The sequence below is a fragment of the Pseudonaja textilis genome, chromosome 3, assembly GCF_049901715.1.
Source record: "Pseudonaja textilis isolate UNSWEBS1 chromosome 3, rPseTex1.2, whole genome shotgun sequence".
Lineage (NCBI taxonomy): Eukaryota > Metazoa > Chordata > Lepidosauria > Squamata > Elapidae > Pseudonaja > Pseudonaja textilis.
Window position 1 is genome coordinate 186,654,219 of NC_141992.1, and position 17,746 is coordinate 186,671,964.

Below are 17,746 nucleotides of genomic sequence, written 5' to 3' on the forward strand. Positions count from 1 at the left end.
AGCAGCTGCTGGGAGCAAACGTGAGTTTATCTTGTGTTGACTTTGCTTGTCTGTGTTCTGGCATCCTCCCAACTGTGTTGAGTTATTGTTGTACCTTCACATCTGAAATTCTTGATCCTGCCCTGTAGGAATAATTACCTCATTTTGCCTTGATTAGACTTATAGTTACAGTTTTAGTTACAGACTTATAGTTACATTTTGGACTTGATTCTCTGCAGCCAAAGGCTGTTCCTGAAAGAGTTTTTCTCCAGCCAGAAGGTAACCAGGACATTGGGGGCAAAGTTGTAGCTAATAAAGGGACTCCTATTGATTATCTGTCTGTCTTTGCCTTTGTGCCACACCCCGGGCCATCACAAGCTGCACTCCTTACTAGCACTGATGATGGCACCTAGTTTGGGTAATGAAATGTCTGCAAGAAAACAAACAAGATCAGACAGCACCAAGCACCCCTCCTTTCAACTCTGAGCTACAAAAATTCTCCTTTATTGATAACTTTTGTGTTTCTTGAGCTGTGATAGCGTGGTTGTTAGAATGCAGTATTACAGAATAACTCTGCCAGGAGTTCAAGCCTGACCAGCTCAAGATTGACTCCGCCTTCCATCCTTCTGAGGACCCAGATTGTAGTTAAAAAATATAAAATTTCTTCTTACAGGATAGATTGGATTGCCCAACACAGTCATGCCCACACTTTTCCCCTGGAGGAAAAAAAAGATGGTACCCAAATACAATTTCTTGTCATTTTCTTGTCATTTTAGTTTGCTACAGTACCAGAGATGGTATTTAGCAGGTTCTGACCAGTTCTGGAGAACCTGTAGCAGAAATTTTGAGTAGTTTGGAGAACCAGAAAATACCATCTCAGACTGGAGATTTTACAATATCCTTCCCCTGCCTTGCCCACCAAGCCATGCCCACAGAACCAGTAGTAAAAAAAAATTGAATCCCACCACCAGATATGTGTACAGTACACATATCTAAAATTGTAGAAAAGCTATCCAAGAACTTAGTTTCCAAGCAAACTGCCTTTTCTGGAATTTCTTTTCATGGAAATCAAACTGTCTTGTTTTCCTTAATTGGATAAGGCACAAATAAAGCAAGCACGCACCGTTCATTTACAATTATATAAAAGTCACCTATAGCTTCTAGTCAAGCCTTTAATTTATTTGTGTAAATTTACTAGCAAATAATGAATTTATGAATTTATAAGACAGGCCACGAGCCACTGTGCCAACTCAAAAGTTTATTTGGCACGCAACTAAACATGCCTATTTGTGTTGGGAATCTTTGCTTTTCTCATGCTTTATAAGGCTTCATTTTGTGGAGCGCGTCTCTCTTTTTTTTTTCCAGGTTTCCTGCCTACTTTTGGGCCGGCTTGGATCAATCTTTATGGTGCACCCAGAAACCACAGCTTGATGGATGACTACCAGGAGCTCAACGAAGGTTATGGGGAAGGTGTCTCTTTTAGGGGACGTCTCCTAATTGAGCTTGCGGTGGAAATCCTCTCTGGTGCAGCCCATGAGTCAAAGTTCTCAAAGATCATCAAGGATATGAAGCATCCATCAAAGGACAAAGATTCTAAAAGTTCAAAAGGAAGCGGAAAAGACAAAGGGGCAGAAGATGGCAAGTCACCTTCCTCTTCAGATAAAACAAATACAACAGATGCGGAAGTGGAAGCTTTTGATGTGCCCCCTGAGGTAAATAATTAAAATCTGGACCTGCTTTACTAGATGAATCCTGAGAAGTAGGTCTGGCCTTGTTTTAGATAACACAGCTCCTACTGAAAGGTAGTTCTCAGGGACATTTCTTCAGAATTGTCCGTTTCCTCAACACACTACAGTTTCCAGCAGGGTTGGGTTAGAGGTACTTTTGTGTTCAAAAACAATGATCACATAATATGACCTCTTGAGGTTTTATTCTGAGGCAGGATAAGAAAATAGCATAATCATATAGCCCAAATCAGCAATCAAAGACTATTCAAAGTAAAGAATATAATATGACAAAGAAAAACCTTATGACCCTTCTGGCAGGGAATCGCAAGGAGATAATGGCAGGTGAACACAGGGGTGGGCTTCAAAAATTTTAGCAAGGGTTGCCCGGTTGCTGAGTGGGCATGGCCTAGTCAGCCTCCTGCACCACTGCTTTTTGCCCTCCCCGGGCTCTAGAGGCTTTCCTTGAGCCTCCGGGAGGGCGAAAATTGCCTCCTTGGGCTCCAAAGACTCTCTGGAAACCAGAAATGGGCACATTTCCGGCCTTCCGGAACTTCCAGAAGGCCTGTTTTTCACCCAAGCCTCCATGAATGCCCTGCACTTACCTGCATCCAAAGCAGGCTGCGTGGAGACGGGTGGGTGGATGGGGCCACCCAGGAGTGGGATTTGGGGGTTCTCCAAACTGCACAGAATCTTAGCTAGGGTCTCTCCCAAACTCCTGTGAACCCCCAGCAGCCCCACCTCTGGGTGAACCCCCTCAAAGCTAGCCAACATGGAGCATAGGTTCTGAACCATAATTAAGCACTTATGCTTCTCAATGGTCCCATCTCACTGGACTTTATCAATGACAAGAGAATAAGTATCTATCTTGGAATATGCTGCATTCCTGCCAGGACTAAGACTACCAAATTTTGTTGAAGGTAGTGGTGAGACCATATGAAAGTTAAGGATTATCTCTTTCTCAAGGTTACTGAAGATGAGAAAGATCATCCTACTCTACTAGCCAGAACAAAGGACTGGGTGGAAGAAACCCAATGTGACCTTTTAGTGACTAAAACAAATATTTGCTTAATTATGCACCATGTATTCAACCATTGCATGAGAATATCAAGAAAGAGGTCTGTAGCACTATTTAATTCTTCCTCTGTTGGAGCCACCCTCACTACAGAAGGTTCATGTAGAAGTCATATGTTCTTAAATCTCTTTATATTTGTACTGGGCCTGTGTCAACATCTAGGGGCAAGACAAGAAGTCATGGATGGATGATCATTAAAGAGAGATCCAACCTAATATTAAGGAGAAATTTCTTGACACTGAAAACAATTAATCAGTGGAACGTCTTACCTCCAGAAGTTGTGATGCTCCATCATTGCAAGTTTTCAAGAAGTGACTGGACAGTTGGAATAATATAGAGTCTCCTACTTCAGCAGGAAATTGGACTAGAAGACCTCCAAGGTCCCTTCCAATTATTCTGCGTTCTATGTTCTACTTTGAAATAATATACAGTACCCACCTTGGGATAATAGGAAGTGTCAGGAATCTGTTATCTCCTTGGTGCTCTTATGTTTATATCTGATCTCTCTGCATATTAAATCAGAGACATTTTTTAAGGAAAAGCATCAACAGCCTTTGAGGGCAAATGTTGTGACTAAGGCTCAAGGCAAAAGGATGAGCGAATGGGTAATGAAAAGATGGAACCTGTCTCGTGGTTGGTAGACCTGTGTAAAATGCTATGTATTTCATCCACGTGATTGGGGTTTCTGTCCTTGCGCCTTGCAGTCTTGTTCTTAAGGATCCTCTGCTTTTTAGAGAAGGCTTTGAAGTTGGGAAGGGAGAAGGGCTACAGCGTCAGAGAAAATTACTTCTCCCAGTTCTTACTGATGGAAGTAATTTGTTAACTTGTCCAGGGGCTTCTGTACTCTGACCACTGCACTGTTTATTGTTTAGAGCTGAAGAGTATAATTAAACAGGATGACATTTTATCCTAACACACACATTAATTAATGTTAATTTCATCCCCTATGTGCTTAGGTAGGAATAAAGAAGTCATTAATTTATGTTGGTAATCAGCCTTGTAGCAGCATTTTTATATATCTCCCATACAGCCATCTTTTATGGAGTTGCTTGTAAGAAAGAAAAATGTTCAGTGCATAATAATCAGGGCAAAGATTGGTGCTTGCTGAGGATTTGTTTTGGTATAAGATGAAATAAGTACTTTTACCATCTGACGCCAGCACTCAAATTCAAATGAAATGCATTTGTAAATTCTGCCTGAATCACTGACAATGATTACTTGAAAATTGAGATTTCTGTTCTTATGTAAAGATGGATGAGAACTGAACCTATTTAATTGAGATGTGGAAATTTTGAAAATCTATTACAGGCACATTCATAATGGATTTGGCAAGTAACAAAACATTTGGATTTGCACAGGGCTGTGGCCACCAACTATTTTAATTTCTAAAGAGGCTTTGAAGGGTTAGCGATGGCCAGAGGCATTATTAAAAATACAGGTTATGCTTGAGGCCAGTAAACTTTTTTTTACAAACCTACTAGTTTTCTGTTCATTTTTCTTTCAGTTAAAGTAAAATAAACAGTGTAGAAATGACTTTCGTGTCTGTTTTGCTCAGTTTCATATGTCCCATAGCAAATGTGAAATCAGTAGTGTGCCTGAATTCTCTGTTGAATATCTTGGTGTCTGTTCATGTGTAAGCTATTACAAATTCATTTTAAAGTAAATTTCATTTGTTATGTTTTTATCAGATGCATGAAGAACAACTTGAGGAATTCATTCTCTTTGGGGCATTTTTTGAAGCAACAATGATTGATAGGAAGGTTGGAGATAAACCAATAAGCTTTGAAGTATCTGTGGGTATGTGTATAAAATTCTATTATTCCAAATAGAAATTCCCCAGGCTTATGTTGCTGTTAACCATTTGATTTGGCTGTGCTTTGAAATAGCTTTACCTAGTTTAGAAAGTGTGTACTTAACCCGCAAAAAAAACCCCACATCTTGCTTTTCCCTCAGGTTGCTTGTTTCAGGGCCAGTATCCAACTTCAGGAGAAAATCCAACATATCTTTTCATTACAAGAAAAAAAAATCTTCTTTCATTCAAATTACATCAGTTGTTATCTCAAGATAACAAGCCTATATTATCAGTTTGGGTGTAGAGAAGAAAGCCTTTTAGATAAATAAGTCTAATATTGACCGAAATATGAGGCTTGGGAGAGGCTGAATGTGTCAGAACCTCATGAGTGTATTTGTGTACTGTGGTTAAGAGTTATCCTGTTTCTCCACCTTCTTAAGAAAGATTGAGAGACATTTCCATTACATGCTAACTAGTACAGATAGTCCTTGATTTATGACCACAGCTGAGCCTAGAATTTATATTGCTAAGTGAGAAATTTGTTAAGTGAGCTTTACGACTTTTTGGGGGGCAGGGGTGGGATTCAGCTGTTTGGCCCAGTTTGGGCTAACCGGAGGTGAAATTGACACCTGGTTTGCCGAACTGGTAGTTGAATCATCCGGCTGGCCCTGGCCGTGCCCGTCCTGCCCTGCCCCTCCCAGGAGTCTCCACACAGCCCATTTTGGATAGAAGTAAGTGCAGGGTCTGCGTGGAGGCTCTGGGAAGGTGAAAAATGGGCTGAACCGGAAGTTCTGGAAGTCTGGAAACGGGCCTGTTTCTGGCTTCCAGAGGCCCTCCAGAGCCCAGGGAAGGCCATTTTTGCCCTTCCAGAGGCCCGAGGGAAGTGTCGGGCTTCGTTAGGGATGATAGATGATCTGAGCCCATCAACACATTTGCAGGAGCCAGTCGCACCCTGCCGATGATAGATACTCCCGGGTAGTTGCAACAGCTGCTGCATCGGAGAATCATGACGGTGCAAGGGAATCCTCAGTCGTCTGTAACTTGAAAGGAAATCCCTGTCTGTGTTTGATGGATTGTTGGACTTAATTTAATGATTCTGCCGAAGCTGAAATGAGAGAGATAACAACAGCCTGTGCGGCTGTTGCATCAACTGTGATGAGGGAACAGGCAATGGGGGAGGGGGAAGTTTAACTATTTAGTTTACTCACAAGGAGATAGGAATCATGAGCGATGGATAGGTGATAGGGAAGGAAATAGTGGACTTATTAGGTAAACCAGATGATGGGAATAAGGGGTGATTAAGGGAATAATTAGGGGCATGGATAGGAGATAGAAGTGTTTAGGTGGGTGTGTTTATACCTTTAAATAACACTGTAAGGCAGAAGCTTCCAGTGCTAACCTAAACCAGTTGGGATATTTTATTTATTTATTTGTTTGTTTGTTTATTTGCTTGCTTGCTTATTTATTTATTTATTTATTTGTGTCAATTGCTTAAAAGATAATAGGTATAAGTAAAAACATAGTTATGAATACATGGATACATATAAGAAAAATAAAAATAAAAATAAAAGAAATAATAGGACAGGGACGGTAGGCACGTTGGTGCGCTTATGCCTGTCCCCTACAGTCCTCTCAGGAAAGGAGTGAGGTCAATAGTAGACAGTCTAAAGTTAAAGTTTTTGGGGTTTGGCGAAGATACCGTTCTTGTCAGATGGAAAATTTGTTGTTTGACATTAAAAAACCCTCGAAACCTGCTTCCTGCTCTGCATGGTGGTGTGTGGTTTGTGTGCAAATCTGCAAGTTTTCAAAGACTGACTGAGAGGAAGCCTCCGGATTCTGGGGAAGGCAAAAAATGGCTGAACTAGAAGTTCCGGAAGTCCGGAAATGGGCCTGTTTCCAGCTTCTGGAGGCCCTCTGGAGGCGGGGGAGGCCGTTTTTGACTTCTCAGAGGCCCAAAGGAAGCCTCCAGACTCCCAGAGGCCCGAAGGAAGACTCTGGGGAAGGTGAAAAATGTCTTTCCTGGAAATTCCGGTTGGCCATGCCCACCAAGGCCACGCCCAACCGGGCAGAAAAACAGTTGCTGGGATTTTTGAATCCCGCTTCTGTTTTGGGGGCCACATTCATTAAGTGAATCACTGCAGTTATGTTAGTAACACACTTGTTAAGTGAATCTGGTTTCCCCATTGACTTTGCTTGTCAGAAGGTCTTAAAAGGTGATCATATGACCCTGGGACACTTCGACCATCATAAATATGAGCCAGTTGCTAAGCATCTGAATTTTGATCACAGGATCATGGGGATGCTACAAAGGACATAACTATGAAAAATAGTCATGTCACTTTTTTCAGTGTTGTTGTGACTTTAAACGGTCACTAAATGAATTCTTGTAAGTCAAGGGCTACCTTTACTGCATTTCTCAACTGGGTATTATTTGATAGGATCAAAGAGTTGAAACGATTGTAGTCCAAACTGTCAGGATACCAAGGGGAAAGTTGTAGACAGGGATTTTTCCAAGACTGAGGATATAGTGAATCACATAGGTGATTTGTTATAGGGATCCCATATAGGATCCCTGTCTGAAGCCTGGACTATAGGAGATCTCTCAAGAACTCCCTGAAGGAAGAAGAATTATTGTTGGACCTGCTGCAAAGTTCCCATGTTCCAAGGAATCAAGATTGCTATCTTCATTTATCTTAATAAGATAAAGTAAGACCACACCTAGAATACTGCATCCAGTTTTGGTCACCACACTACAAAAAAGATGTTGAGGCTCTAGAAAAAGTGCAGAGAAGAGCAACCAGGATGATGAGGGGACTAGAGACTAAAACATATGAAGAACAGTTATAGGAACTGGGCATGGCTAGTCTAGTGAAGAGAAGGACCAGGGGAGACATGATAGCAGCGTTCCAATATTTGAGGGGCTGCCACAGAGACGGGTCAAGCTATTTTCCAAAGCACCTGAAGGCCAGACAAGGAATAATGGATGGAAAGTGATCAAGGAGAGATTCAACCTAGAAATAAAGAGACATTTTCTGACAGTGAGAACAATCAACCCATGGAACAGAAGTTGCCTTCAGAAGTTGTGGAAGCCTCATCACTGGAAGCTTTCAAGAAGAGATTGTACTGCTAGTTGTCAGAAATGGTGTTTGGTGGAGGGTTGGGCTAGATGACCTACAAGGTCCCTTCCAACTCTGTTAGTCTGTATCATCAAATTCAATAGGTTGTGTTTCGATTGCCACTCTAGCTGTTATAGAGAGACTCCAGAATATCCACTTGAAAACATAGACATGCAAATACAAAAGATTTCTTAAACAACAACAACACCTTTGCTACCTTTTTCTTGAGCTTTTGGGTACCTGAGGGAGTTACACTATTAAGCACTGTCGGAGGGAGATGCTCTGTGAAATCCTGCAGAATTTTAAGAATTTGAAATCTTTAGGATACCTTTTCATTAGCACCAAATGTCTGGTACTGTAAGTGAATTTCTGGCTTTTAATTTTAGCCCTAATCCCATTTTTATCTTTCTCATTTTGCCACCCTGACAAGTAGTTTTAGGTTTTTTTTTTTTGTCCCTGTAGGGAACTTTGGAAATGTGATTGACGGAGTGTCATCTGGAACCAGGGGAAAAAAGAAGACCCATGAAGGAGAAGAGGAAGAAGGTGCCTCTTTGTTGCATGAAGGAGATTCACATGACATTGCAATGCCTCTGATGTCTACCACATCTCCTGAAAAACCATTAATTACGGAAGGAAACAGGTAGATTTATTCTGCTAAATCTCCATCTCTTGCTCTCTTTAACTGGGATTCTTCAAAGAACCAATGGGTTGACATATCATTGAGCCAGGCTTAATTATGGGCTGTTGACTAAACCACTACTAATTAGGTTCTCATATAATATTAACTCCAATGACTTGATTTGGACAAAACATCAAAACTTGACTGCTCATAAGTCCCCAAATTCCTTAAGGGAGATGTCAACAACTTTTTGGGATGTTGTAAATTTAAACTGTGATGGAATTAGGGGCTAGTGAAATAATTTCCTAGAGGAAAAGTCAAGAATAAAAGTTTAAAAAGTTGGTTGGTCCTGGCCATCCTCTTAACTTTTTTGAACTGTGGACATAACCCATTGCCAAAATGAATTACTGGAACACCTATAAAAAATTTCATGTGCCAGTAATGAAAATGTTGTGGGAACATAGAGTTGGAAAAGCAGAGAAAGTTAGCAGGTTAAGAGACTGTAGGATTTCCGAATATGGATTGATAAAAGTCTTGGCTCATAACACATCAGATATAACTGTGATTGAAAAGAAGAAAGTGTGGATAATTGATGTGGTGATACCAGGAAATGGTAGAATAAAAGACAAAAGAATTGGACAAAATCACAAAGTATCAAGTTAAGTTGAAAGGTTTTGGCACAAACCAGCCATGATAATCCTTGTGGTTATCGACACACTTGGTGCTATACCAAAAGGCTTTGGATAGAAAAGCGGCACTTAAAAATAATAAAAATTAAAGGCAGGATTCCTCTAACAAATAACCCCCATCTCCCTGCTTATTATGTAACTGCTCTTTCTGGAAATTTGAGGATTTATCTCTTTGCGCTGTGATGTACCTGATGCATTTTAATTGGTCAAGGATTAGCAGCCTAGAAACACTTGGGTATTTGAAATAGAAGCATATGCAAGAGAAGCTGTTAGACAGGTGGAAAATGTTATAGCTGAAAAAAAGGCTGCCTTGAAAATTTTGTTCCCAGAGAATAAGCTGAAAGCACCAGTCTTGGAATGGACTCATCAGTCAGTGTGTCAGAATAATGACGAAGTTCACAGAACTGAACGGCCTACAGTTTATTTTGTGTTTGTAGGGAAGTGCATTTTTTCTAAGCTCAAATATATTTCTTTTATTCATTCATTTCATTCCATTTAAATGAGCGTCAATTAGACAACAAGGACTGGATTGATAACATTTGGGGGAACCTGTTGTCAGTCATGGCTGCTTCAATTTCTTTAAAACAATGTATCAAATGACTTGGTACTGGACCATAATGTGTTATGAACATAAGGGCCCAGTCTAATAGTGATGTGAGGTTAGCTGATGTGAAAAAACTAAACCAGGGGAGATTTGGCTAAAAATTGGATGTGAGATCCAGATGTAGGCTAGATGAAGAAATAAAAACCAAGCCCATTGTATACAGGTAGTCCTCAACTTAAGACCAAAATTGAGCCCAAAATTTATGTTGTTAAGTGAGAAATTTGTTAAGTGAGTTTTGCCCCGTTTTACGGGTATTCTTGCCACATTTCTTAAGTGAATCACTGCAGCTGTTAAATTAGTAACACAATTGTTAAATACACCTGGTTTCTCCAGGTGCTTGTTAGAAGATTGCAACAGATCACAGATTGTAATCATCATGAATTTGAGTCTATTGTCAAACATCCAAATGCAAATCATGTGATGTTCTAACTGTCATAAGTGTGAAAAACGGTCATAAGTCACTTGGCCAATAAAGAATTCTATTCTATTCTTTTTTATATATAAATTTTTATTGGTTTTTAAAACAAACATACACAAACAAAACATAAAAACATCAGGCCATCTTCCATATATGTACATACAGTGTGCCGGTTGGTTTACAAATTGTTTTGTGCTTCTATTTCGTAGTCTTCAATTACAATTACATTGTATATGATCTCGTATTTTCAATCCAATATTAAATACATTAGTATCATTATTAATCAGTCATTTGACTATACTTTTATTCATTCATGCTTTAGGAAGTAATCATATTTTACTTAATTTGTTTTGTGACAATTCATATTATCATCCCAAATCTATCCTAAAATCATTTTGTAGATATAATAAAAAAAGAATACATCTTTATATATTTAGTATTTTCTAAAAGTCTACATATTTCGTTACTATACTTTATTGTCTAACCATTGATAGAATAGATCCCAAACTTCATAAAATTGTTTATCATCCTGTTCTCTAATTTAAAATGTCAATCTGCTCATTTCAGCACATTCCAATATTTTCTTAATGATTTCCTCCTGTGATGGTATTTTCTCATTTTTCCAGTTTTTAGCAAATACAATCCTAGCCACTGTTAATACATTTACAATCAGGTATTTCAAATCTGTACTATATATTTCAGGTAGAATTCCCAATAAAAATATCTCTGTTTTCAAATCTATATTTTTTTTGTCATTTTTTCCAACCATGTGTGGATTTTACTCCAATATCTTTTAGCATCCGCACAAGTCCACCACATATGGTAATATGAGCCAGGTGTCTGATGACATTTCCAATATTTTTTGGATTTATTCTTGAACATTCTTGCTATTCTTGTCGGGGGAAAATGCCACCTGTAAAACATACAAATTTTCTTTATATGCTGTTGACATTGTCATTTTATAATTTTGAGACCACAATTTTTGCCATTTCTCTAGATCAATCCCATATCCAAAATTCTTCCCCCAAGCAATCATAGATTCTTTAACTTGTTCTTCTAGCTTAATTTCTAGTAAATATCCATACAATTTTTTAATCACCTTTTCATCAGTACCTGTCAAAATCTTATCTAAATCAGTCAATTTATCATAGAAACCTTCTGTTTTAGAATCTTTATCATACCTTGAATGTATTTGCGCAAATGGAAACCAATTCATCTTTATACCTTGTTCCTCTAGTTTTTGTATAGATTTAAGTTCACCCTTTTCATTCAATATTTCATCATATCTAACTGTTTGTTCCTTTTTGTATATTATAGGATAAGAAAATGCTTCAATAGTCGATAGCCAGACTGGAATTTTCAAATAACATTGTCTTTTAATCTTCTCCCAGTTTAACCACAGAGACTCCCGTATATAATGTCTCCTAAAGTACCCCTGTGTTTTAGTTCCTTTATACCATAAAAAAGCATACCAGCCCAACAACAGATCATGCCCTTCTAGTGTCAACAATCTAGTATTTCTTAATGTTATCCATTCCTTAACCCACATCAAATTTGTAGCTTGGTAATACAACTACCAATTAGGCAAACCAAATCCTCCTCTTATTCTAGCATCTTGCAAAAGTTTTAACTTTATTCTCGCTTTCTTACCTTGCCATATATCTTTCAACACAATTTTATTTAAATCTTCAAAGTAGTCTTTTCCAAGCCTAATTGGAATTGTTTAAAACAAATATAAAATTCTGGGTAATATATTCATCTTGATTGTTATTCTCCCTATTAATGACAGTTGTAAATTTTCCCATTTCGCCAAATCTAACGCTATCTGCTGTTTAAATTTGATATAATTATTCTCTTTTAGTGTACTGCATCTTGCTGTCAAGTATATCCCCAAGAACTTGATCTTATTCGTGACCTGAATTTTCAATAGGTCTGCCAATTCTTCCTTTTGTCTTGATAGCATATTCTTTGTCAAGATCTTTGTCTTATCTTTATTTATTTTCAAATCAGCCACCTTTCCATACGTCTCTATCTTTTCTATCAATTTTGATGCTATTTCTAGTGGGTCTTCTAAAATAAAAACATTCTATTCTATTCTATTCTATTCTATTCTAAAAAGATGGAAAGAAAACTTTCCCAAGTTACTCCCTGGTATGATGGATAGATAGATGGGTGGGTGGATGAATGGAAGAAAAGGAGGGAGGTGGGGGAAGGAAGGAAGGAAGGAGAGAAAGAAGGAGGGAGGGGGAAATGGAAGGGAAGGGAAAGGAGGAAGGGATAGATGGAAGGAAGGAAGGGGGAAGGGGAGGGAAGGAAGGAAGGAAGGAAATAAATAAATTAAGGAAGTATATTTAGGAATCCCCAAAAGTGGTCTGACCAGGTTCTAGCAGCACCAATGATTCAATTAATTCATTATCAATTCATAATTGAATTAGATTTTTTTTAAAAAAACAGGTAACTTTATAAAAACAATTTTTAATGCTAGACCTATATGACCTTGTATGAGAGGTCCCTTGGGAAGTGGATCTCAACAGACCAATGAGCATTCTTCTCTTTCAACAGAAACTACCTATACTTGCCTTACGGAGAGAAGAAGCCCTGTGTTTACATCAAGAGCTTTTGGGGAAATCAAACCTTTAGGCTGTATTTCTCAAATACCCTGGAAAAAATGGGAAATCTCTTGGTAAGTTTGGGAAAATTCTGATGTTTGAGCCGCAAATAAAGAATGTGCCTTTGTGAAACAATTTTCAATCAATCAATCACCTCAGTTGTTTCAGCTTCTACAGGTGAAAAGCTACACATAGCTTTGTAGTTGTTGGATGACTTAACACTGGCATAAGTGAGCAGCCTTTTCTGAAAGATTTGAAATGCTGAATACATGTTGAGGGTGCATTATGCTCCTGCACTTTTGCTATTATTTCTGCGGGGTTGCTTCTATTTATTAAGCTTGTAAACTGCCTAAAATCCCTGGTTATCCACTGAGTTGCACTTGCAAAATGGGTAGCCATGTAAATTGATTAATTAATTTTGTTTTTATTTTTTATTTTATTTGGTTTGTCAATTGCTTACAAGATAATAGGTATAAATAAAAACATAGTTATGAATACATGGATACATATAAGAAAAAGAAAAGAAACAATAGGACAGGGACGGTAGGCACGTTGGTGCACTTATGCACGCTCCCTATAGACCTCTTAGGAAAGGGGTGAGGTCAATAGTAGAAAGTCTAAGGTTAAAGTTTTGGGGGTTTGGGGAAGAAACCTCAGAGTCAGGTAGAGTATTCCAGACACTGACCACTGTTGCTGAAGTCGTATTTCCTGCAATCAAGTTTAGTGCGATTAACCTTGAGTTTGTATCTATTGTTTGCTCTTGTATTGTTATGGTATGGGTTTTTGTAATACAGTAGTTTCCCTAGAGTAAACACTCATCTCTTATTGGAAATCTTTCTGTTAATTAAACTGTTTTGAATCCAGTGAGAAGGAGCTGGTATGTTCACTCTCTAGTAAAAATGTGTTAGGTTTGTATTACTAGTATGGTGTATCACACACACTTGTCACACAGTCTTCCTTTTAATAGTGTCAGGAAGATTAGATTTCTTCTTTTTCTCTTTTTCTCAAGTTAGGATTTTAATAAAACACATCAGACAATCGGTGGAGAGTCAAATATTTATTCGGCCAAAGTTGTAAAGTTGCTTTCGATGGATGGCTGCACCAGGCTTCCTTTCCATCTACTTATAAGACTTTCAAAGATTTAGTCAAACATTATCAACAGAATAAAATATATTGGCTTATTACAAGTGTTTCTGCCCTATCAGCATGAATATTGTGCGCATCAACACCCCAATCAACAACTAAAAAAATTACACACAACCAGGCACCACATAAATATGACACATAGAATAGCTCAAAGTGTATAGTCCAGTAGAAAGAAGTTCCCTGAAGATGGGCTCCAGCAGAAATCCAAAAGCTCAGAAGACTAAACCTCTGGTCCAGGTGTGGACTTCAAAATTTTTAGCAAGGAGTTCTCTGCCCGGTTGCTGGGTGGGCATTGGGGGGGGATTCTACCAGTTCATACCTATTCGCTAGAACCAGTTGTTAACATTCTAAGCAGTTTGGAGAACTGGTTGTTAGAAGAAGTTACTGGCCTAATCCTGTAAGGAAGGCAGGAAGGAAACATTCTGGTGTTGCTTATAGAAACTACCTCTCCGTTAACTCTTATTACATTCTTGGCAGGACTAGACTTCCTGTCTCAGGAACATCTCTGGAGTGTTTTTCCCTCCTTTGCTGGTACTTTGCTTGTGTCGAGTGACCATTCAAAGTTACAATGGCACTGAAAAAAGTGACTTATGACCATTTTTCACACTTACGACTGTTGCAGCATCCCCACAGTCATGAGAGGCCAGGCGAGGAGATGCATGCCTCGATGTGAGTGATATTGAGTTGGCCACACCCAGCCAATAACATGACCACCAAGCCATGTCCACTCAGTCGCATGACCACCAAGCCATGCCCACCAACTAAGCCACACCCACAGAATTGGTTGTTAAAAAATTTGAATCTCACCCTGGTGGCAGTGGTCATGGTGGGTGTGGTTTAGTCAGCCTCCTGCACCATGGGGAGTGTTTTTGCCCTACCTGGGGTCCGGAGGCTTTCCTCGAGCCTCCGGGAGAACGAAAAGGGCCTCCCCGGGCTCCGGAGGTTCTTTGGAAGCTGGAAACAGGCCCATTTCTGGCCTTCCCAAGCTTCTGGGAGGCCCGTTTTTCACCCTCCCTGAGCCTCCATGTGCATCCTGCACTTACCTGCATCCAAGTAAGGGGTGGGTTGGGCAGGGCCACCCAGGAGTGGGATTTGGGAGTTCTCCAAACTGCACAGAATCTTAGCTAGCGGTTCTCCTGAACCCGCGTGGACCCCCAGCCCACCCCTGCTTTGACCGACCTAGATTGGATCCTGCAACATTATCCCTGGACATGTATATTTTCCTTCATTCATGGAGATCTTCCTTTTATATTCTGTTAAACACATGTTTCCTTATCTTAAAGTTTCAGCGAAGTTGATTATTTATGGTTTAGCAGATGTTTCTTTATCTACAGCTAAACAATGGGCATTTTTTCTTTCCTATACATATGTTTTTCTAAACAGATGTTTTCTTTGGTTACATGAAAGATTCACTTATTTATACTGACAGAAACCAGCTGCTGTCTTTCCTGATTGTAATCATATAAAAATATTCGAACAATAATATGTATCTAAATAATATGTATCTACCTTCATGATATTGCTATTCCCTTTATCTTTCAGGAAGAAGGTTTAGAGCAAGTGAAAGATCTCATTAAAGTTTCTGAGATTGCATCAGAAGAGAAAATAAAGTCGACTCTGGTTGATTTTATCAAGCAAAGTAGGTAAGAAACCTGTGAGAATAATCTTACATGGTTGATAGGAAGTGGTGATATTTGGGGAGGGAGCCAGTTTGGTATACAGCCATGAACCTATGGCCCACGTACCACAGATGGCATGAAGAGCCATTTTGCGGGCACGCGAGCCCCAGGCAAACTTACTTCACTGTGCAAGCGTGCGCCTCCCAGCTGATTTTCGTGCTGTTTGAGGCCTTTTTCGGCCTCCCAGAGGCTTGAGGGAAGCTTCTGCAGCCTTTGTAGGCTGAAAACCAGGCCTGTTTTGTCACTTCCTGTATTTCCGGAAATACTGGAAGTGATGAAATGGGCCCATTTTTCAGCCTAACCAAAATATTTAGCCACCACTGGTATACAGTATTTGCTAAAATCACCAGGCTAAAACTGGGAGACAGTGAGTTCTAGTTCTGCCTTAAGACAAAGCTAAGTGACCTTGGGCCAGTCACTCTCACTCAGCCCTAGGAAGAAGGCAAACCACTTTTGAAAATCTAGCCAAGAAAAACTCCAGTGATTTTGATTTTCCAGGCAATTACCAGGAGTCAACTCTCTCTCTCTCTCTCTCTCTCTCTCACACACACACACACACACACATCATGCAGATTTCTAATACACTGTATTCTAATACATTTATTTTGAATCTGTCCCACATCAGTTTGTGACTTATTTTTAAACAAATTACAGTATATACAAAAATAACTTTACTTTTGATTAATTTTCCACAGAATAATCTTCTGTACATCCTTCATTTTGCACTTTGTATTCACCTGAACTTAAAATACCTGTCTTTTGATCAATATTTATACAGTATATTCTACTAAGCACTGTCTTGTAAAAAGGTTGAATCATAACCAACTTTTAATTCTGCATGTAAGCGAGGGAAGTGTAAGTCAGCTTGAAAATGAAAACTGGTTGAAATCTTTGAGCACAGCAGCTAATTCAATCAGAATTGCTTGCTTTTTTTATATCCTGAAAGTGTAAAAGTTATTACTGGTTTTGATTGCAATTTTATGCAACGACCTATTTTCAATTATTTTTTCCTTTATAAATTTACATACAATTCATTACTAGATAATCTAGCAAGCTTTTGAATCTGCCAGAAAAACGCAACATTAATTGGAAGTATTCACTAACAATTCTTGAAAATAGATATTGCCAAAATCTGCAAGATCAACAAAGTTATGCATATTTGTTTAAACTTCAGTTGGGTGTGGTGGTGGAGGTGCAAAAGAACAATATATTCACTGAACAAATTAATTTTCTTTGGAATATTAACATAGAAATTGCATTACTTGAATCTTCATGTTTCACATAAATACAAAGGATGACTCTATTTTAATATTGCGCTATAAATTAAAGCTCTTAGTATATCCTGCCTTTCCTGTTTTGATAGATCAAAGTATATGCCGGTTAGAAGCACTACGTCTTTTTTTTGTTGTTGTTCTTTTATTGCCTCTAAAGCTTGTTTTGTACATCCATAGGACCTTTATCACAAATGCTGAAAAAAAGCCCAAACTGATGAATCGGACTCCTTTGGATAAAAAAAGACTGACACTGTGCCAGCAAGAACTGGTACGTGAACTATTTGATTAGGCCGTTGCAAGAATGAATTAGAAACCCTAAAACACCTTTTAAAAAAATCACTGGAGGTTTTTAAGAAGAGCTTGTCTCAAATTATATAGAGTTTCCTGCTTGAATTGGACTAGAAGATCTCCAAGATCCCTTCCAGCTCTATTCTGATTGATTGATTGATTGATATTGATAGAAACCTGTTGCACTAATTGACTGGCGTTATATTTGTGCTAAGCCAGGCTTGGTTTTTAACTATAGCTTAATGAATAAACTGAGTAAACTGTTGGTTACTGGGACAAGGGCAGAGGTGGTATTCAGCAGGTTCTGACCAGTTCTGGAGAACCGGTAGTGGAAATTTTGAATAATTCGAAGAACGGGCAAATACTACATGACTGGCCCCGCCCCCATCTATTCTCTCCCTCCCGAGTCCCAGCTGATCGTCTGGGCCTTCTTTTGTTGCCCTTCACTATTTGCGACCTCCCAAGATGGCTTCCAACAAGCAAAGTCAGTTGGGGAAGCCAAATTCTCTTAATGACCACATGATTCCATTACAGGGCAGCAAAGATTGTAAAATTGGGTGTTACTCACTTAACAACTGCTTAGCAGTGGAAATTCTGGCCCCAGTTGTGATTGTAATTTGAGGATTACTTGTATAGCAATAAATCCCTATAGGATGTTGCTAATGTGGGCAGAGAACCATGGAAATCCCTCCTTTGTACACCCTAGTACAATGTCTGGCAACTTTCTTGAGGCT

The 17,746-nt window shown here is 39.0% G+C and overlaps 1 protein-coding gene across 2 annotated transcripts in view; it reads left to right on the forward strand.

Moving 5' to 3' along the window:
- The window catches only part of FER1L6 (fer-1 like family member 6), a 94,726-nt gene that overhangs the window by 22,773 nt on the left and 54,207 nt on the right, over positions 1-17,746 (forward strand). For both annotated transcript variants that reach the window (XM_087931681.1, XM_087931682.1), the window contains exons 11-16: positions 1,345-1,691; positions 4,467-4,575; positions 8,149-8,326; positions 12,579-12,699; positions 15,314-15,414; positions 16,902-16,992. In XM_087931681.1, coding sequence (XP_087787807.1) covers positions 1,345-1,691; positions 4,467-4,575; positions 8,149-8,326; positions 12,579-12,699; positions 15,314-15,414; positions 16,902-16,992 — 947 coding nt within the window. The remainder of the gene's footprint in view (positions 1-1,344; positions 1,692-4,466; positions 4,576-8,148; positions 8,327-12,578; positions 12,700-15,313; positions 15,415-16,901; positions 16,993-17,746) is intronic.